General features: G+C 40.7%; 1 protein-coding gene across 1 annotated transcript in view; it reads left to right on the top strand.

Moving 5' to 3' along the window:
• Positions 1-19773, top strand: part of LOC143295959 (ribosome quality control complex subunit NEMF-like) — a 39183-nt gene extending 19410 nt beyond the window's left edge. Inside the window, exons 19-34 of the mRNA XM_076607667.1 lie at positions 63-125; positions 736-906; positions 1942-2000; positions 2555-2973; positions 4525-4633; positions 5037-5080; positions 5888-6122; positions 7203-7271; positions 8638-8715; positions 9367-9538; positions 11914-11963; positions 13922-13987; positions 15129-15232; positions 17020-17063; positions 18380-18459; positions 18930-19773. Of these exons, the coding sequence (XP_076463782.1) occupies positions 63-125; positions 736-906; positions 1942-2000; positions 2555-2973; positions 4525-4633; positions 5037-5080; positions 5888-6122; positions 7203-7271; positions 8638-8715; positions 9367-9538; positions 11914-11963; positions 13922-13987; positions 15129-15232; positions 17020-17063; positions 18380-18459; positions 18930-18998 (1832 nt within the window). The 3' untranslated portion in view covers positions 18999-19773. The remainder of the gene's footprint in view (positions 1-62; positions 126-735; positions 907-1941; positions 2001-2554; positions 2974-4524; positions 4634-5036; positions 5081-5887; positions 6123-7202; positions 7272-8637; positions 8716-9366; positions 9539-11913; positions 11964-13921; positions 13988-15128; positions 15233-17019; positions 17064-18379; positions 18460-18929) is intronic.
• The last annotated feature ends 2438 nt before the right edge of the window (positions 19774-22211 follow it).

Below are 22211 nucleotides of genomic sequence, written 5' to 3'. Positions count from 1 at the left end.
ACTGTTATACTTGTGGTTTCCAGGGCAACTGTAGTGTGTAATGTTATACTTGTATTTTCCAGGGGACCTGTATGTGCATGCTGACTTGCATGGTGCCAGCAGTGTGATCCTGAAGAACCCCACAGGTCAGTTTCTTTCCCTCTCTCTCTCTCTTCTTTCCCTGAATTCAAGTTCAGTTTTTCTTGCTCTGGCAAAAGCAGTTTTCCCTCTGAATTATAATTGTCATGTGGTTGTCAGCCATCAGTTTTGTCAACTTTTTTATTTTTTTTTATGGAAGTTAGCTCAGCTTTTTGTGTTTTTATCTATGTGCAGGGTTCATGCAGACTCATGGAAGTCTGGCAGAATCTTTGAAAAATTTGATAATGATTCCCAGGGCTGGAATAGTCTTAGAAAAAAATGTGTTTTGACCTCCAGTGTGTGGAAAAACCCTACAAATTTAATAAAACCCCATACTGCTACCATTCAACAAGAGGCTTAATGCATTTTAAAAAACCCAACAGTAACCCCCCCCTCCCCCCACACCCTCACCCCCCCCAAAAAAGAATATTTACACCTGGATATTTGTTGATCTCTTTCATCAGAGATGTTGCAGATGAATCTATGTTTCATCATGGCTTTGTGCTTGGTATGAATGGAATGTTTTCAGTCTGCTCTGGAAAAAAAGAAGCATGGAATTTTGTCCAGTCACATCTGTGGGAAACCTGTTATGTTTTCCCCTTCCCCGTTCTCTTGCAGGCGGCGAGGTTCCCCCAAAGACGCTGAACGAGGCAGGGACCATGGCCATTTGCAACAGTGCAGCGTGGGACGCCAAGGTGGTGACCAGTGCATGGTGGGTGTGCCATGACCAGGTGTCCAAGACAGCGCCCTCTGGGGAGTACCTCACCACTGGCAGCTTCATGATCCGCGGTCAGTGGGCATAGGTTAAAAAAAACAAACCCAGAAGAGTAAGAAATTCAGAAAGGTTAATTATAATGCACCACACCACCTTTGCACAGGGGCCCAGGGTATTAACAAGCGACGCTAACATGGGGGAAAATTGTAACAAAACGTTGACAAGACTGGGCTGTATGATCAAGACTTACTTTACCAAGACAAATGGAATGTGTGAATGACAAAGCACACAGACACATGCATGCTGGCATGTATGCTGTCTGCACCACATGCCAGTACCTGGACATTAAGATTTGATTTTGTTTTGTCCTCGTTTGCTGTTTTTTTGTTTGTTTGTTTTTTTGTACACAAAAACAGTGCATGTTTTGTGTAGTTTGGGCTCATTTTGTGCAGTTATTCACACAGGGTAAATTGGAACACAGTGGATGTTTTTGTGTTTTGCTTAGGCTTATTTTGCAGTTATTTATATAGGGAAAATTTGAACACAGTTGACGTTTGTGTGTTTTGTCGTGTGTTGTTTAGGCCCATTTTGCAGTTAATTACTTAGGTTAAAATGGAACAGAGTGGATGTTGTTTCTTTTGTTTTGTATTGTTTAAGATCATGTTGTAGTTATTTACATGGGGTCCATTTGAATGTACGTTTTCGTCAGATTGGAAGGAAGGCAGTGATATTTGATGTGAATTTGAGCAATGTGGTGAGGTTCATTATGTCTGTGTTCCTCTCTTTTTTCCTCTTCTCCTGTCCCTTTCTGTCCATCTCTTTTTTTCTTCTGTTGTTTGCGTTCTTTTCTTCATCAATTAAAGTTATGATAGATAAGTCCTCATGTCTTTGTTTTCCAAGAGAAAAAGTGGGAAGGTCTGTCCAGGAATACATTTGATACATTAAAATGATGAGCAAAGTAGGAAGAGGCTTGTGCATTCACCTGTGTATACATATAAACATTTATGAAATCACAGCAGTGTGTGTAAACATAAATGCATACACACAAGCACACAGAGAGTTCACTGTGTTGAGTTTCTGTTGTTTTTTTTGTTTTTTTTTTTACACAGGGAAGAAGAACTACCTTCCACCTTCATACCTCATCTATGGCTTTGGTTTCCTCTTTCGAGTAAGTTGATTGCATTTCATATTTCATGTGTGTGTGTGTGTGTGTGTGTGTGTGTGTGTGTGTGTGTGTGTGCACATATTTGAGAGAATGAGAGAAAGGGGTTATTATGTCAAGATTATTACATTGGAAAAAAAAAATCCTGTGGTGGAATTTTTTTGTGTGTGTGTTGCCCAAGGAAAAAACATAATCCTGGAAATTTTTATCAGTGTTGCCCAACATTGGTGTTAGTTTTATGTGTCACCTTTCGTGTTTTTGATAAATTGTTGTGAATCACAACAACAGAATTATTTCTGTCATTAATTACTTCCTGATGAACTGACCTCTGATCTGGTCAATTGCCTGTAAAGTTTTTTTTTTTTTGCATGTGTTTTTTTAAAAACAATGTCATTTGTATTTTTGTTTTTTATTCAACAAGAACACATTATCTCATTTGTGTACTTAAGCTAAAACTATTTATCATTTATAAAGAAAACATGATCTAATCTACACTCTTGTGCCTAAAAACAAGAGGCAAGTGATCCTGACAAAACCATGCCAGCTATTTTTCTCTTCAGCTGGAAGACGGCAGCGTTGAAAGACACGCAGGGGAACGCAGAGTCCGCACCATCGATGACGATGCCGCCTCCGTCTCCTTGGCCTCTGAAGCTGAAAGTCTCCTCACTCTGGAGGACATCAATGAGGAAGACAACGAGAATGATGCACAGAGCGATGACAGTGGTGACGAAAACCAAGGCGATGATAAAGATGCTGAGAATGGAAACATGTCGGAAGACAGTGATACCGAGCAGGCAGGTGGTGGCGATCATGACGAGGAGGATGATGAAGGGGGAGAGAAGACGTTGGATAGGGAGGAGGAGGATGTTGTGGAAGAAGCGGTGACTGACGGCAGTGTGAAAAAGAAGGCAGCAGACGTTCCCTCAGGTTTTGAGTTCCCTGACACCTCCATCAACCTGACACATGTGGAGGGAGACAGGTATGATATGTGGCGTTGTCATCTCTGTTGGTCGACGGGCGCAATACCGAGTGGTTAAAGCGTTGGACTTTCAATCTGAGGGTGCCGGGTTCGAATCTCGGTAACGGCGCCTGGTGGGTAAAGGGGTGGAGATTTTTACGATCTCCCAGGCCAACATATGTGCAGACCTGCTAGTGCCTGAACCCCCTTCGTGTGTATATGCAAGCAGAAGATCAAATACGCACGTTAAAGATCCTGTAATCCATGTCAGCGTTCGGTGGGTTATGGAAACAAGAACATACCCAGCATGCACGCCCCCGGAAGCGGAGTATGGCTGCCTACATGGCGCGGTAAAAACGGTCATACACGTAAAAGCCCACTCGTGTACATACGAGTGAACGTGGGAGTTACAGCCCACGAACGCAGAAGAAGAAGAAGTAGAATCTCTGTTGGTCTGTCTGTTTTATCACCTGCTCTGTACCCTTCTCTGTGTTTCCTCTTTTGGTTTTATGATAGCTCCCACTTCGTCTTTCTTCTGTTAGATTATTTTTTATTAATTTTTTTTTTAGAATTCAGTTAATAATATTACAAAGTATATAAAAACAACAACTGCAACACCTGATGAACTATAAAAAGTAAAGAATAACCACAAAAACAACAACAACAAAAACAACAACAAACACAGTTAAATTACAGACTGGTCTTATCATATAACAGATATTCATGTGCATGCTGTATATGTAATTGTCTATAGATATATATGTATTTTTTTACAGTGCCAACCTTGATAATGACATGGACATGCACCATATTAGTAGTAGTAGTTGTAATAATAGTAGTGACAGCAGTAGGAAATAGTACCACTCAGGTAAGAAGAAAGGAACACAATTACAAAGCAAAAAAAAAAAAAAAAAATCTGCAAACTGCCAGAGACAGACCAGAAACTAACACATACACTGTACTCGCTTCTGTCTTTCTCACTGTTCTCTTTTATGTATGTCATTAAATGTTGCTTTTAATTACAAACAGTACACCATGACTCATCTGTACAGATCCAGATTACTATGCAAAATTGTAGTCTGTATTAGATAGCCAGATCTATTTCTACTTTTGATTACGGGGAAAAAGCAACAAGCAACCCGAAAAATAGCATTTAAATAGTGACACAGCATCTTAAAGTAACATCCTGTGTGCAGGTATACTTGCTATTTCCCCTTTTCTGTCTGGCATGCCATATTTAACCCCCTGACTGCTAAAGTGAGATGAGTGGTTGCATGAGTTTGAAAGGTGGTTACTTCTTTCTGTGTACTTACCAGTGGTGTAGCTGATTTTTCTTGAGAGAAGTTATATAGTCCCAAGAGGAAGAAGTCCAAATACAGAGTGATGACTGACATTCTGACCTCTAAGCTCGGTCCTATCTCAGTGAGATGACAGCCCTTCACTGATGAGCATAGTCAACAGCAGCAATCAAAGGGTTAATTCCAGCTGTTGCATTCTAGCTGACCACAAACTATCAATGTTGGTGTGACTGGTTCCATGGCAGGCTGATGACAAGAGGTTCCGTGTTGACAGGTTTTCGCTGCAGCGTCTGAACAGTGTCAACAGCACTACCTGTTCAACCGCAGAGACTGACGATGCTGTCTACCTGGGAGATGACAGTCCTGTTACCTTTGGTGAAAAGGTATGGGCAAGTCCTTCCATAAGCTGTTATTTACCTGTAGATAAGTTCATTTTGCTTTATTTTTATATATTTTTCTTTCTTTGTCCCTGTGTGTGTGTGTGTGTGTGTGTGTGTGTGTGTGTGTGTGTGTGTGTGAAGTGCCAGAGAAAACAAAACTGGCAGGATAATGAATTTTGATGGAACCTTGCCAGCTGTACATTTTGTGAAGAGAGTACTTGGCCATTAAGGCCACGATGCTGCAATAATGTGTGGTTTTTTTTTTCTTCTTCATCTGTTACTTGTAAGAATAATTGGTGCTAAAAATAGACAGTTGAATATTTGGAACAGTTATAAAATTTGGCTGTGTGTTTATGCAGTTGTGCACTATTTTCAAAATGCAAGAATTGAAGTGCTTCTGTTTCAGAATGCCAATCGAACATCTGGGAGATTATCTGCCAAGCAAAGAAGGTAAGTAAATGTGTGTTGTCTGGCTAATCATGAAGACCCAGAGGGCTGTTATCAGGTCTGTTTGACAATCTTCTGTTTGTCATTGTGTATCGCTGTACATGCATTGTTTCATGTGAGAGCCAGTACTTGAGGAAGAAAATTTCCTTTTCGTCATACAGATACTGTGTTATTGTGATTATCAGTCATAGCTAGTACTCATGGATTTTCATCATATAGATACTTTGTGTTATTGTGATTATCAGTAATAGCTAGTACTTACGGATTTTCATCATATAGATACTATGTATTATTGTGATTATCAATAACAGAATTGATTTGCAACAGAAAAGGAAATCATATACACATGCATTCACACACACACACACACACACACACACACACACACACACACACACAAATTGTGGCATCTGGGAAAAGGGACACTTTGCAGTTAAAGTGTGTGTGTGTGTGTATGTGTGTGTGTGTGTGTGTGTGTGTGCACGCCCATGCGCACACAAACATACTTGTTTGAGAATGCAGAAGCATAGGCTGAGCTCTGTCAAATGCATTTTCAGTCCTCAGCAGTGCTTACTGATGGTACCGGATCTAGTCCGACCTAATACTGTAATAACCAACAGTGCGAAATCAAGTGTCCACAAAAGTACGTTGATGAAAGTGTAGATATTGTTATGACCAGGAGCTGAAGATTGTGTGTCAACAGCATCAGACTTGGTTTGATTTGTCCATTTTGCTATTCCCCAGTCATGACGTTGTTGCACTGTAGGTTTAGCTGCACGTGTGAGTGACCGGGTTTGTTGGGTGACACAGAGAGATGCGCAAAGCCAAGAAGGGGGGTCCAGCTCAGGAGGCTGCCGTGGAGGAGCGTGAGGAGGGGATAGCTGAACGTGAGGAGGGGATAGCTGAACGTGAGGAGGGGATAGTTGAATGTGAGGAGGGGATAGCTGGGGAAGTGAACCAAGGGTCTTCAGAAGTGACACAGACTTCAGAAGTGACAGGGTCTTTGGAAGCAGCAGCAGCACAGGACTGCGAAGAGGAAGAGATGGTATGTGTTTCTTCAGTTTGTTATCATTTTCTTTCTTTTTTTGAATGATGGAAGTGAAAATTTAGTGGGTCTGTGGGTCTGTGGTTTTAGTTTTTTTAGTGGTCTTTTTTGATGTTGAGGTCACACACCAAATATTCCCTGTGACGTTGATCTTCAACTCACCGGTCGAACTTCAGCTCTTGAGTTCCTCAACCATAATCAGGTGCCCATTCACACTTGGGTGGAGTGAGGAAAATCAGTGTAAAGCACCTTTTATAAACACAACGCTGTGTTGAAGCAGGGCTTTGAATCTTGATCAGTGGTGAACACTGAATCAGAAGTCCAACGCACCTAACCAATTCTGTCATGGCGCATACAGTTCAACTAGTTGAACGATCTCATGTTCAGCACTGGCATTTCAGGCAAGCAATAACTTGCAGGTTTTCAAACCATGTTTGAAAATAGTTTTCAGTTACAGACCATGGATGTCCATCCACCCGATTGCTGGTATCTCTCTCTCTTCAGTGTCTGAATATGTGCTGTTCGCATTGTATGTACAGAATGAGGTGTTAGCAACCTCACACATCCTTACAGCTGGTCAAATTAAAAACAGTCCACTTGAGAAAGAAAAAAAAAGAGAGGAATATTGTCACACATTCATGTCTTTCATTTTCTTCCTCTCTGTCCCTCCCTCTTTCTCTCTTAAGATATGATACATATAGATCACACACACACACACACACACACACACACACACACACACACACACACACAGAGTAGATGAGAACTAAGCTTTGCTTGGTTTGATTAAGGACTGAATGACTTTGTTTCAGTTTCAAGGAAGTGTTGAAGTGTGCTAAAAACTGATCCATATACATCACACCACAGATGCTTGAAAAAAAAATGAGAAAGAAACAGATACCTGTTGTCAGCATATAACAGTTTCGAGAGCCTGTAGAAACCATTAACATAAAATAAAATGAAATAAATGAATGAAATAAACAATTAAAACATTAAAATACAATAAGATGAAAAATAGGTAGAAGGCAAATGATTTAAATAAAATAAGAGTAAATTGAATGGGTGTGTGTGACTGTGCAGAGTACACCACAGAAAGAGGACAGCGGTTCCGGATCACAGCAGATGCAGCCCCCTAAGCGGGGACAGAAGGTGAGTGTGGAGACCACACTTCATAGGATTTATTCAGTGTAAGAAATGAGAGGTCAAGTGAACAGAATTTACTCCGTATTTCAGTCTTGTCTTGTGTCATTTCATAAATTGGCATTCTGAAGAGCTTTTGTTTTTGTTGTTCAACATGTATTGTGTCTTGTGTCATTTCATAAATTGGCATTCTGAAGAGTTCTTTGTTGTTCTGACATGTGTTGTTCTTTATTGTATCATATAACTTTTTGTCACCACAGAACTCTGTGTGAAATTCAGGCTGCTTTTCCTGTGAAGAGTGTATCACCACAGTGCTGCATCATCCATTAATTTCTTCTTTTTTTTTCTGCCTGCAAGCGTATTTGCATTGCTATCAAAGTGAGTTCTACTATAGAATTTTGCCAGGGACAACCCTTTTAGTCCTTTGGGTTCTTTTATGTGCATTAAATGCATTCTCCTTATGCACACATATGTTACAATTTCATATTATGTCCATTCTGTTGTGATTTAAATGTTGTTCACTTGGAGCCTTTTGGAAAAGTGCAGTAGAAACTAGTTAGTTTTATAATTAGATACTTCAGCCACTTGAATGACTGAACATGACATGTACACTGTTTACTGACACACTGGGTTCATACTGCACAGGGGCTGACAGACAGATACAGACACAGAGACAGGATATCAACACAAACATCAATACCAAATGTTTTATTCAGATTTGGACGAAGAACCCTCCATGAAGGGAGGCAATCATAAAAATTACACCAATTACATGAATGAATTGTGTAAATGAGCGGATTATGGTGTGAGCGTGTGAGAAAGATGGACACAGATAGACAGAGGCAGAATGAGATAGCAAGGGGGAGGGGGCTTGAAGAGACACAGGGAGGGTGAAGGAAAGAAAACTGAGAGTCAGATGGAAAGAGACAGACAGAGACAGGGAACTAGACCGGGTTTCTGAGTGTTTCTGTCGACGGGCGCAATAGCCGAGTGGTTAAAGTGTTGGACTGTCAATCTGAGGGTCCCGGGTTCGAATCACGGTGACGGCGCCTGGTGGGTAAAGGGTGGAGATTTTTACGATCTCCCAGGTCAACATATGTGCAGACCTGCTAGTGCCTGAACCCCCTTCGTGTGTATATGCAAGCAGAAGATCAAATACGCACGTTAAAGATCCTGTAATCCATGTCAGCGTTAGGTGGGTTATGGAAACAAGAACATACCCAGCATGCACACCCCCAAAAACGGAGTATGGCTGCCTACATGGCGGGGTAAAAACGATCATACATGTAAAAGCCCACTCATGTGCATACGAGTGAACGCAGAAAAAGAAGAAGAAGAAGAGTGTTTCTGTCATGGATGAACATTTGCATTGCAGGGCAAGCTACGCAGAAAGAAGGAAAAGTATAGACACCAGGATGAAGAAGAGAGAAAACAGAAGATGGATCTTTTGGCGGTAAGAATGGGCTTTCTGCTCTTTGCATTTGTGTTGCCTTTCGGTTTTGAGTGTGTGTGGGGTGGTTGTATTTTTCGTCCACTGCGTTTGTTATTTTTAAGTTTGTTATAATAAGTAAAGGAATGACATTAGCCGATTCAGCTTCTCTTTAAAAAAAAAAAGATAGATATGATCATTTTGTGATATTTCTTTCATTCTGATATGTTGGATACACATGATTTTTGTTTTTATGCAGAGTTGTACATGTGTTATATATCCTTGTAAAACATTGTTTAAGATTTCCTGAAACAGCTTCAGGGATTTTGTGAAAAAGTTATCTTACATATCTTTTCTTTTTTCTTTTATACCCCAGGGCTGGGTGGAAAAAAAATCATGTATATTTGCATATCGCATTACCCTAGTAAAATATAATTTTTTGTTTCATTTCAACACAGGCTTACCAGGTATTTATGGGTAAACTGTAGTTAATATTTATTAACAGTTGACGTAAAACAAAACTGATTCAAAGCTGGTGAAGAGAGGTCAGATTGAGTTAACATTAAACAGATTTTCTTTGTACCCCTTGTTGGTGAAATGGAAGGGACTGTTTGTTTTTGACATTGCTCACCAGCATGCAGTGTGTAACGATTGAGGCTTGCTTGTACTGTGCAGTCTTCAGGATCCCAGAAGGAAGAAAAGAGGAAGAAAGGGAAGAAAGGCAAAGAAGAGGCTCGAGCGAAGGGGGGGAAACAAACGGGACGACCCCAGAGCGGTAAAGGTCAAGGCCAGGGGGGGCGTCCAGAAGCCCAGTCCAAGGCGGCTGCAAACGACGTCAGTGGCGGAGGTTCGTTCACAGACCTTAGCTTTACTGTGTCTGTTCACGGACTCCAGGCATACTAGATTTTGTGCTCCTTCCCAGCTTGTGAGCTGGAAAGAAATAGGGGAAAGACTCAAAAAGTGAGAAGATGAAGTCTCCATGGGATACTGTGGGTCTTTCAGTATAAAAAGCATTCCTGCCTTCTGGAAATTCTGTGCTAGAACTTTCCTCACTTTTCTTTTGCTCACTTTGTTTCTGCTGGTTTTTTTTTTCTTCCTTTACTATTGTCTGCTTTTTCTGCTGCCCCAGTCCATTCCCTTTTCTTTCTTTCTAGTAAGCTTTGACACTTTTTCCTTTCAAATCCAGTCTGTGGTGTATTCCCTGTGGTGTTTTGTGCTGTTGATTGGTGATATTTTTAAACACTGGGATGAGCACTAGCTGTCCATTATGTAGTGTTATTTGCCTGTGTGGCCTTTTCATATAGTTTTTGTGGCTTTCAAATATTTTTGTATCGTTGTTTACAACTTTTTGTGATCGGGGAATGATAAAGTAAGTGGAAGGATTGACTTACTCATCACAGCCTAGTCCTGTTTGCCTTAGCCCATTCAACCTTGGGAGTGTACACCCCTGGCAGGCGTCCATGCCATATTCATGTGGAAAAAAAAAAAAAATCCCTGCAGAAAATTAGTCTTGGCCAAAGGAATGATTCAGCGCTTGTAGCTTTTAGAGGCGTTTGATTGGCTAAGAGCGGACCAGGCTGTCTTTTCACTGTTAGCCGCGCAAAATTTGGCCAAGCAGAGCAAACCGATAGGCCTAGTTTGCATCAGTTTGACATGGTAAGTATATGTATCACCAGACATGGAGTATAACACAAACTCCTCTTTTTTCATCCAAATTATATGTAGACACATGTGGAAATACTGTAGAATTAGTTCCCTTTCTGTTGTGGTTTATGCTTATGTAGGAACATGAAAACCGTTTCCATGAGATGAATTTTGACGCTAGAGCAATGCTCTTGTGCAGAACTCGGTGAGTTAACCCTTTCGCTGCCAGGAAAATAAAATTTAATTCAAATCTATTTGCCAGGGTTTTTTTCACAAAAAACGGGTATAAATTTTCCAAAAATTCTGTGCTCTTTGTTATTGGAGAAAGACCCATAAAAGTATATATTTTCTGAAAGGTAAATGAATAAAGAATACAAAACACATGCTGTTTTCCCATTTTATATATTTTTAGTGACATGCTGTTGTTTTGAAATCAGTGTTTTGTTTTTTGTCACATTTTCAACTTGTTCATTACAAACATTAGTCAGGTAATTTGCACAAAAACATCATATTTTCTGGACAAATGGATATCTGCAAACACAAAATCATACTAGAACAACCACAATATATATATATATATATATATTTTAAGAGATAGATACACAATACATTGTGACTTCTCCAAGTGATAAGATGGATGTGAGGCCACGCCCCCTCAGTCTCCACCCCCCTCTTCTTCACCCCTCTCACACGGTCACTTGATTCAGTTCTCATCAGACCGCGTTGGCTGCGTGCCAAGAATACCGCTCTGCTGCTAATTCGGTCGTTCTGTCGACTGCTAACATCTGTACAGCCGGCATCACTCACTGATAGTCGCAACTTGGCCACTCTCTTGATTGCTCCCTTTATTTTCTATCAGATCGTCCTATAACTGTTCATCACTATCTTCTCCCTCGAATTTACGCTTCAATTCTTTCTGAGCATCAGCTAAAGAAAGAAATCTTGGTTGATTTAGTTCATCACGATCGCATGTCTTGAGCACGGCGTCAGTCCGACATATTGTTGAGCGAGCGAGGAGAGAAGTCAGGCAAACACTTGGACAGTGACCCAACCAAAACGTTCAAATAAAGGACTGCTTCATGACGTAGATGGGGTTTCTAGCTATGAATAGAATCTAGAGAGATTCCCCAGGCTAAAGCTACCACTATTTTTGTCAACGAAGTGAATGCAAACCAGGGAAAAGTCAGAATATTTCGATGACGAGTTATCTCGTCATTGTGGCAGCGAAGCATACATGCTTGCCATGACAAGTTATCTCGTCATGCAGACAGCCTAGGGGTTAAAGAGCTTAATGGTCAAGATAATTTGTCATGGACTGTGTCATTCTGCAAGTGTTTTTTTTTTTTTCTTTTCAGATATGATGGGGTTTTGTGTTTAATGCTGTTGAATTTTTATCCTGATATGGACCTGTGCAGTTGGCTGGACAATGAGCTGCAGTGTCAAATCTTCCACTAGCTTTTATGCATACAGTAAAGGTCAGCACCTTTTAGTCTCCATGAAGAAGCAGAACTTTGACTGACTGATAGTCTTTTGTGTGTGAATCAAAGGGAGAAAAAAATTGTGCTTTTTCGTGTGCAGTGAAGGATGGCGCTGCAGAAATGGCAAGACCTACAGGTTTTATTAAAGAGGTATGTGTAGTGTGTGTGTTTGTGAGTCAGTGTGTGTGTGTGTGTGCGTGTGTTGTGAGATCTGCAATATGTGGGTATATGTGTGTGTTTGTGTGTGTGTGTGTGTGTGCGTGAGTTTTGCACATAGTTGAGTGTGCATGTATGTAAAGGTTATCGTTTACATGAATCTTTCATTTTGAGTTTTGTATGAGAGAGGGAGAGACAGAATATGTGTGATGCACATTGGTGAGTGTGCATGTATGTAAATGTTTATGGTAATCTTTCATTGTGAGTTTTGTATGTGTGTGTGTGTGTGAGAGAGAGAGAGAGAGAGAGAGAGAGAGAGTGTGTTTCTCAGTGTCTGAAACTTACAACATTGGAAAAGAAATTGATGGTAAAGGTCATGACTTGAAATGGATAGAACTTGATTGCATCCATGAAAACTTTCAGGGAAGAAAAGACAGATCATGTCTATGCCACTGAATTACTAGAAAATTGCAGCAAAGTAAAAGGAGTGCAGAAATATATCTATATCTATATATATCTATATATCTCTCTCTATATATATATCCCAGTGGGCAGTTTTTGGGCCCGCTAAAACTTGGAAGGCAAGGATAGACATCCCTTCATGGGAGGGCTGGCTAGGATGTAGGGCCTGTGTGGAGCTGTTGTCACAACCACAGTGGTGCAAACCAAGGGTTGTTGTAGGTAAGGGGGGGAAGAAGGGATGCCTTACAAACTGGGGAGGAATGAAGGGCATGTGTGTCCGGAGTGGCACCTCTAAGCTGGACTGCCTCATCCGTCCTTGTACCAAGTTAGGGCATCTCCAGCCCTATGGTTGATTGTTGTAGGCAAATGAGTTGGGTTGCCTTGTCCCTCCTTGCACCAAGAGAGGGCATTCTCAGCCCTGTGGGTGGGAAGGGAGTGTGTGTGGGTCCCTAAGGACCAGCCACTACTAATATGTGAAGGAGCATACATTCAGGCGTGAATGAGGCAGTTTTGTCTTTGAGTGCAGTCGTCCTCCAAAAGCAAGGTAGGGATGAATTTATGAAAATGAATCCACACCGCCAGTTGCTGCTGTTTCCCATCCATTAATGGCGTCTCAGCAAGCTGCTCAACCAAACAACCAGCAACCCATTGTTATCTTGCTGCAGCAATTATGCACTGGTGCCACACCTTGCGCCTGCTCCGCCCCTTGCCCACAGAGCAGATGCGTGCACGGCCCATATAACTTCGGCAGTGCTTGTTTCTTCTGCCCCACAGCATAACTCCACTGTTACCCAGACTAATATCTGCAATTCCACGTCGGAGTGCCTCTTGATAACTCAATCCTGCCATTCGGCAGTGCTCGGGCCGATCTTGTCTATCCCTTTATCCGTCAACACACAACAGCTGAACGTCGGTCCTCTCGCAGGAACTATTCGCGAGATTGGATCGCTGTTCACCTACAGGGGGATTCATATGTGTGTGTGTGTGTGTTCTGTGTGTGTACATGTGTGTGTGTGTGTGTGTGTGTGTGTGTGTGTGTGTGTGTGTGTGTGTAGCAGGCATATTTTGTGTGTTTTTTGATGTGATGGTTCATATTTGCAATTTGTAGATTGTCTTGGTGCATGTATACCATGTCTTGGTGTATGTATGCCATATAAGTAAATATGATTTAAAAAAAAAGTTATGATCATTAGCATTCTTCTTCTTCTTCTTCTTTTACTACTACTTCTTCTTTTTCTTTTCCTTCCTTTTCCTCCTTCTTCTCCTTTAAAAAAAATTATTAAGTAATATTTTTTTCTGCAGGCGCCTCATGACACAAGGTCTAATTATTATCATTATTCTATTTTGCTATGTTAATATTATTATCATCATTGTTATTATCATCTGATTTTTTTTATAAAGAATGTATCTTGTTTTGTTTCATTCTATCTTTTTGACATGATGATGATGATGATGATGATGATGATGATGAAGTATCATTCTGTCTGCAGGAGCCTCAGGACGCAGGGTCTGACGGGGAGCATGACGTGGTGGAGGAAGAGAACCAGCCAGTGGATGTGAGTACTTCACTGCTCTGTGCCAGATGAGGAGGCTGGAGACAGAGAGAGAATGATGACCAACAGTGGCAAGGTTCCTCCTACTCTGTCATGGCAGTCTGGAAAAGTCTCAGGGGGAAAAAAAAAGAAAAGAAAAGAAAGAACCATTTCCAGGGCTGGAAAAGTCTTGGAAAAAAAATGTTTTTGCCCTTCAAGGTCTGGAAAAGTCTTGTAGTTTTAACTCACTCAGTACGGCCAGTCCTCTCTTCTCCTCTCCTCTACACAGACCCCTCGGATGTCCAGTGGGTGTCTGAATGACCCAACCTTTAGCTTCCGTCGTCAGAACTGTGGTATTCTTTGTCAACATTCACCTCTTCAGTATAAGAGCGTTCCGCTTGCAATATTTTGATGATGGTCATTGGGATGAAACGCTGTTAACGTCGTCTCTTTCGCTGTTCGCATGGAGAGAGTTAATAAAACCCTTAATCCCCTCCCCCTCACATACACAGATACTTACCCCCCAACCTCTCCTGCCCCCTGCTGTTATGTTTGTATGTGACTTTGATTTTGGGTCGTGGAAAATTGAACTCAGGGTTTTTTGTAAAAGGAATGGAATTTTGTTAACTCAATACTTGTGGGACCCCTGAGCGAAGCATAGCTGTGTGGTAGGTGTGTGAGTGTGTTTGTGTGTGTATGTATGTGTGTTTGTGTGTGTGTCTGTGTGTCTGTGTAGTATGAGTGTATATGTGTGTGTGCGTGTGTGTGTGTGTGTGTGTGTGTGTGAAAAAGTTGTCAGTACAACAAACAGTTAATCTGACAATAAATGGTTTCAGTCAGTGTGAAAAAGTATAGAAATTTGTTCGTTTAGACATGTGGGAACCCTGAGTGGAACATGGCAGTGTGGTGTGTGTGTGTGTGTGTGTGTGTGTGTGTGTGTGTTCATGTGTGTGTGTGTGTGTTCATGTGTGTGTGTGTGTGTGTGTGTGTGTGTGTGTGTGTGTGCTTGTTTGTTTGCTGACTTTTGTGTAGTGTGTGTTTGTATTTGTGTGTTTGTGAGTGTGTGTGTGTGTGTGTGTGTGTGTGAAAAAGTAAGGAAGTTTGTTCCTTGAGTGAGGCATGGCAGTGTGGTAGATGTTGCATGTGTTGTGTGTTGTGTGTGCAGGATATGCAGATCTTGAACGCCCTCACTGGCCTCCCTGTGCCTGACGATGAACTGCTTTATGCCATACCATGCTGCGCTCCCTACAACGCCCTCACTGCTTACAAGTATGATTGTGAATGTGTGTGTGTGTGTGTTTGTGTGAGTGCATGTATAGTGTATGTGCGTGAGTGTATGTGTAGTGTGTGTTGTGTGTGTGTGTGTGTGTGTGTGTGTGTTTGAGTGTGTATGTGTGTGTGCATGCATGTGTCAGTGTATGTCACTGCTTGGAGTGTGCATGTGTGCATGTATGTCAACAGGTATGTGTGTGCACACTTGCATGTGTGTGTGTCTGTCACTGTGTGTGAGTGTTTATATGTGTATGAATATATGTGTTTATGTGCGAGTGCATTGCCACCTGTATTTTTGTTTGGTTTTGTCAGTCTGCAAGTTTTTTTTGGTTTTATAACCAACAGAAATTGGCCAGGGACAACTCTGTTGTTACCATGTGTTCTTTCATGTGTGCTAAGTGCATGCTTACACATAGGACCTCAGTTTATTGTTTCATCTGTATGACTAGCACCCAGACCACCACTCAAGAACAAGTGGAGGCTGGAGTAGAAATTGGGGTCCATTTATGGGACTTGAACCTGTGCACACTTGCTTCCCAGTCATGAGTGAAAATTGAACGCGGACAAAACTGAAGCAATGATCATAGGAACTAAACAAAAACTGTCTTCCATCCCAATTGACACAATCAAACTTGGCAGTACACCCATCCTTCTTTCATTCAGTAACCTTGGCGCTGTCCTTGACAACACACTGTCCATGCAAAAATTTATCAGTCAGACATGTCAATCGCGGCGCATCAGTTCCATTCGGAAATATCTGCTCTCTGATGCAACATAACTTGTCATTTCTTTCATTCTCTCTCGCCTTGACTACTGTAACTCTCTATTGTCTGGTTTGCCTGCTTCATCCATTCAGTCCCTTCAGCGCATACAAAATTCTGCTGCTCGACTCATCCTCAGAAAGAAAAGATCTGAGCACATCACTCTTCTTTTGCAACATCTCCACTGGCTCCCTGTCTCACACAGAATAAAGTACAAGATCAGCACTCTATTTTATAAATGTATTCACAAATCTGCCCCTTCCTATTTTTGTGGCTGCCTTCACCTCTACACTCCATCTAGCTTGCTACAATCGGCTTCAGATCCACTCTTTTTACGCATACCCAGATTCAAACATTCAACTGTTGACCACCGTTCTTTCTTTGGACCTTGCAATTGGAATGAACTTCCACTTTTGCTTCGTCAAGTCTCCGCACTCAGCTCTTTCAAGTCTGGCCTTAAAACCCACCTCTTCCCAAAATAGCCTCCCTTCCCTGCCTCAACCTTGTCTTCAGTTTCTCCAGTTTTAGAGTTATGCATGCGTGTGAATGACTGGTGCGAAAGTGCTTTGATTTGTCTCTGCACAAGATTCAGCGCTATATAAATACCATTATTATTATGAGCATTACCATGAGGACACCATTCCACCAGGAACAGAAGCTATGAAGAAGTGTTCTCAGTGGAGGTAGTTCTCACAAATTGTTGAATGACAGGCACACACATACATGCAAGTACGCATAAAGAAAAAAGGTCTCACACTTACACACACAAAGTAAGCATACACATACATACAGATGCGGGCACATGCACACTTGAAATAGTTGTCATTATAGGAAAGAAGGTATAAAAGGAAGTGGATGATTTCACTGTCATTTGGGAATGTCGTTGTGAAAAGAAGTTGCTGTCACCGTGTCTGCCTCAAATGTCGATGAGGATTGTTGCAGTGATATGTCTTAAATGTATTGTTCTTCTTTAGATACACATGTGCAAATCAAATGAACCAATAATTCTGTTTTGCTTTTCAGATTTAAAGTGAAGCTTCTTCCTGGTACAACCAAAAGAGGAAAAGGTAATTTCATCGAACCAAGAAAAAAAAAAGACTGTTGTGAGTGATTGAAGAAGAAACAAAGGGGGAATATATACATAATTCATGACAGAACATACTGCAAATGCAAAACTGAATGTCCAGTGCATGCCTTGTATGTTTAAAATGGAGAGCAAGGAATCTGAATAGAAGAAGAAAACACACACACAGACACAGACACAGACACACACACACACACATATAGATATATAAAGGACACAGCAATATATTCATGATCATAGTAAAAATGCATTTTAGCGTTTAGAAGTCAGAATGAGGAAAGCAGTTAGTATGTGCAGAGTATGTCTTTGATGTATACACAAAATGTTATGTTCACCCACAGAGAAATGAAAAAGGTCATCCATGCTATCATGTAATGAGAAAACACAGCACATAATTATGTTGATAAACGTATAATCCTAAATATGTGATAATGTCAATTCAGCAGTTATTAATGTATATTCTTATTAACGGTCTCTGTTGGGAAGGGAATAATGAATTGTTGGCTTACTTTAAATTTCACATCTGTATTCCCCCCTGGGAATGGACTATGACTGCCTACATGATGGTGGTAAAAACAGTCACACATGTAAAAGCCCTCTTGTGTATTTGAGTGAATGTGGGAGTCACAGCCTGGAACGAAGATGAATTAGACTTTCACTTCATTTGATTTATATTCTTTGTGATCCCAGTATGCCTGGTAATAGAGACGTATTCTGTTCTTATGGACACAACAGTCATGCCTGTATGTACATGTTGAATGACCACAAGCAATACTGGACACCGAAACAGTGCATGTCTTCTCCAGTGATTGGCCTGACAGCAGCATGCGAGTTACTGAGCACACATGGCACTACCGCTGCAGTTGAACTGTGTGGTTGATAGTATAGCCAAAGAGACCAGTGTGGGGACTGATGCCACTGAGGTGATAATGAAGCACAGGAAAAAGTGAATAGAAATGCAGGCCTTTTGTGTATCTATGGAATCGTTTGCTGGACGTTTAAACTTAGATTGGATTGAACATTATTTACAGAATCATTTACTGATCATACGACTGATCGCACAGAACTTTAAGAATTATTAAAGAATAGATCGAACAGATCTTCAAGAATCATTTGCTGGACTGTTCAGCATACAGTGATGTGATTTGGGGATTTTAGATTAAATCAAATTGTTCTTGGATTCATTATTGTTAAAAGAAAATAGAAAACAAGTGAGTCAAAAAAAGGGTAGGTTTCAATGCACAAGGAAATGGGAGTTGTACGAATGGCATGATGAGTGTGTGATGTTTTTATTTTCAGCGGCCAAAACAGCTCTCAACATGTTCCAGCATGATAAAGCTGCCTCTGTCAGGGAAAAAGACCTTTTGCGTATCATGAAGGTCAGTGAGCAACTATGATAAAAATGATTATGATTATGCTCAATTGTGATGATGATGCTAATAATGATAATATTAACGTTGAATGCTTGTGACTCCGCACTAAATATGTACTTTTATTATTATCATGATAGTGAATTTTTATATCGCACTTCTGGAGAATTTAGATCTGCTAGTGTGTTGATCAACCAGAAGATAAATAAACGACTGATCACACTGCAACCAGGAAGATAAAAATGCATCATGAGACACAAGACGCAAGCTGTGTGTCCAGGTGGGAAGATGGGAACTGACAGTGTGACAGAGAAGAGCAAGTAAAGGTTCTGGGGTTAATGCAGGTCACTGTTGTTTTTTTTTTCATGCGTGACATGACGGGATCTTATCATTCAGTTTTTGAGTGTGGGTGTGTTCATGTATTTGTTTGTATGCTTTCACATGTGTGTCTATGTGCATGTGTGTGTGTGTGTGTGCAGGACGCAGACCTGTCACGCAATATGCCCGGCAAGGTGAAGGTGGCTGCTCCCAACCTCCACAAAAGATGATCTACTCTTCTCTCCTGCCCTGTGGCCCTGTCCTCAGTGCTGGCTGGACTCCTCAAGTGAAAAATCAGTCATGTTTCAACAATTCATGGTGTTTTCAAAATGAGCAAACGACCCCACTGATCATGAAAAATCTCTTATTTGAAGAAGATACTAGGCGGTTAGTAGTTTGCACAGGACAGGGATCAGACCCCTGCCAGAGTCTGCACTAGTGGGTCACGGTTAAGTATGTGTAGTTAAATCTCTTATTTGAAGAATACAAAAACAAAAAAAACTTTTAGCTGTGTTATGATGAAGACAGAGAACAAAAAACGAAGACATATGTTGGAAAAAAGAAGAAAGGAAGCTTGATGCATAACATAAGGGAACTCGTTAAAAGAGAAAGAACAAAAGAAGCTTGATGCATAACAGAAGGGAGGTAATTAGAGGAAGATAGGTAACCAACTGTGCATACTTTTCATTCATCCTGTACAGACCAGTGTTTGCACTAGTGAGTTTCAGTCAGTATATTGAACACAATTTTATGCAGTTCACCATTATCTAATTCGTTGATAATTAGCCATTCTTAAGACAGTTCTGTGTTTTGTAATTGGCATACATTTGACGGATTCCATGCGATAAACGGATGGCTGATGTGTTTATGTAATTGACATACATTTGACATGTGTTATGTGATAAACAGTCGAATGATGTGATAACACAGATTTGTTTATTGCTTCAAGTTGTGAACAGTTGTTTGTGTGGTCATTAAAGGGTTGTGCCAAATGGCCAAAGACAGTGATTTGGCAGTATTGTTACTTCTATTAAGTCACCCTAGCATTATGTAAAATTGAAATTGATCTGTTTGGGTGGTGCTTCTGTGAGTTTGTGTGTGTGTATGTGCGTTTGAGTGTATGTCAAATTTAGAAGAAATCACATGTGAGTCTTCTAACCTTTGTTTGTTGTCTTAAGATAACCGTTTATGGTGTTGTCTTAAGATAACCGTTTATGGCCCTGTGGAGTCAAACTCAACTGAATTGGAGCGGACAGTTTTGTTGAAACTGTATTGCCAATTAAAAAACAATTATTTCACAGTGTGTGGTGTTTTCGTGGGTTAGTGACTCAGGAAGATTGATTGAATTGGTGATACTGATGATGGAAGTTTCTTTTGTCCATGCTGAAGCCATCATCCTGTTTCGGCATGCGCATTACTTGGTTACTTTTAAGGTGCTAATTTTAAGGAGGGAATTAACTTATCTAAAACAACAGCAAACAAACAAAACAAAACAACAACCTTTCCTAGTCATTTTCCCTGTCTGAAAACCTCTGGAGGTGCTTTTAGTTGTTTCAGAAGAGGGTTGTTTTTAATCCATTTCCAACTGTATCTGCCTTTCTGTGTCTGGAGAGAGATTGTAGGACACTCCATCAAGGTGAGGTGGTTAGTGTCACAGACTGACATCAGGGAGGATGTAGTTTCAAACTCCATCAGGCACATCATATTTTTTTGGTCTGTAGCCATTTCCTACCTGAGTGTTGTGAGTGCAGCTGGCTCAGATGGGAAGACTGGGACCACACTATTGAGAGTCCTTCACTTCACAGATGCAACTTTGAGAATAAGAGAATATTGCTTAGATTTCCTTTCCAACATTGCATCTCTTGGGTCTGGTTGACTCTGGATTAATAATCATGAGAGGAGACTTCCAGAATAGCTTTGTCACATAGTTTCATACTTCATAATCTCCATAGCAGCAGTATCCATGTGAGCCTACTCAAAGTTTGTATAGAATTTTAAACATTAACATGAAATGAACTAAACAAAGAAATAAATATACTGAAGTATAATGCAAATCAGTGATGTCTAGATGGTGATAATGAAATAAAATAAGAGTAAGATTATATAAGATCATGGCTCAACAGTTTGTGTCCCAGGGTTGGTTGCATGAGTGAACTCATCAGTGCAAAGTTTGCTTAAAGAATGTTCCTAAATATATTGAATTTACTGTAGAGTTAAGAATATTCTTAATGATGAGCAAGCTTAGCGCTGCTAAGTTCGATCATGCAGCTCAACCCAGGCCGCTGAACACCACCAAGGTGACTTGTCAGTAGTGCAGAGTCTCCTCTGATGAGTGGCATGATAACTCCACAGATTACAGACCCCAGTGGACTGTTGGCATGTGAAATATGACAGAATGAGCTTGGATGTGATCGAGTATAGGAGATTTGGCAGGAGCAGCATCAGGATGAAAGTCTGTGTTGGTGAAAAAGGGGCAATAAAATAAGCAAACATCACCAAAAATCAGAAATCAAACTCCCTGGATTGATATACACAGTTGTTCAATGTCTCATTATTCTGAAACCATACAATCTCTGTTCAGCGATGTATCAACTAAAACATAACTCATTGAATTTTGAAATGATTTTTGTTGATATTGAACAGATATAGTTTCCTTAGATCTTAGCAACTTGTCATTACTTTTTTGTTTTTGCTGAATATTCAAAATAGACTCATTGTGCACACAGACACTCACTGTCTCACTCACACACAGAGAGAGAATTCTCAATCAATTACGCATCAAACAAGTTGCACCCAACTGTAAATTCTCTGAACTTTAATCAGAACGTGGCATGGGTTAGAAGTACATCATACATGCAAGACAGAGCTCGCGCGCACACACACACACACCACTCTGGCACGGAAAGGAGGATGGGGGAATCAATGGGAATCTACAGCATAAATTCAAGGGTGCAAGCACATGCACTTGTACGAACACATCCACACACACGGACTAGCTTCCTTCACACACCCTCATTCGTTTAAACATTCATTCATACATGAAGAAGAATCCAAAAACAATCTTCTCATTCACCAATAAGACTTTTTCCCACATATTCATGCCCACTATCACCCTTCCACCCAGTTACATACAGCATTAACCAACACTGTACACATTAGAAAAACCGGGTTCCCACTGCTGTCACCAATCAAAATTCAATATTTTTTGCAGACATTTTCAAGACCAGACTGAAAATTTTCCATACCAAATGCAAAGCCAAACTAAATACTGCTGACAAAAGAGATCAGCAGACTACAGCAGTATCAATGTTAAAGTTTCATCACATTTTTGTTATTTCATTTGTTTGCTTTTAATCCTTTCACTGCTAGTCAATTTCGAGTGCAAAATTCCCTTGTGCTATGAACACAGAAAATATGGTGTTTAAGATTAGCTGGGAATTCCC

The sequence above is a fragment of the Babylonia areolata genome, chromosome 21, assembly GCF_041734735.1.
Source record: "Babylonia areolata isolate BAREFJ2019XMU chromosome 21, ASM4173473v1, whole genome shotgun sequence".
NCBI lineage: Eukaryota > Metazoa > Mollusca > Gastropoda > Neogastropoda > Buccinidae > Babylonia > Babylonia areolata.
Note: the sequence above shows the minus strand (reverse complement) of the source record. Positions and strands in the feature narration are given on the sequence as shown.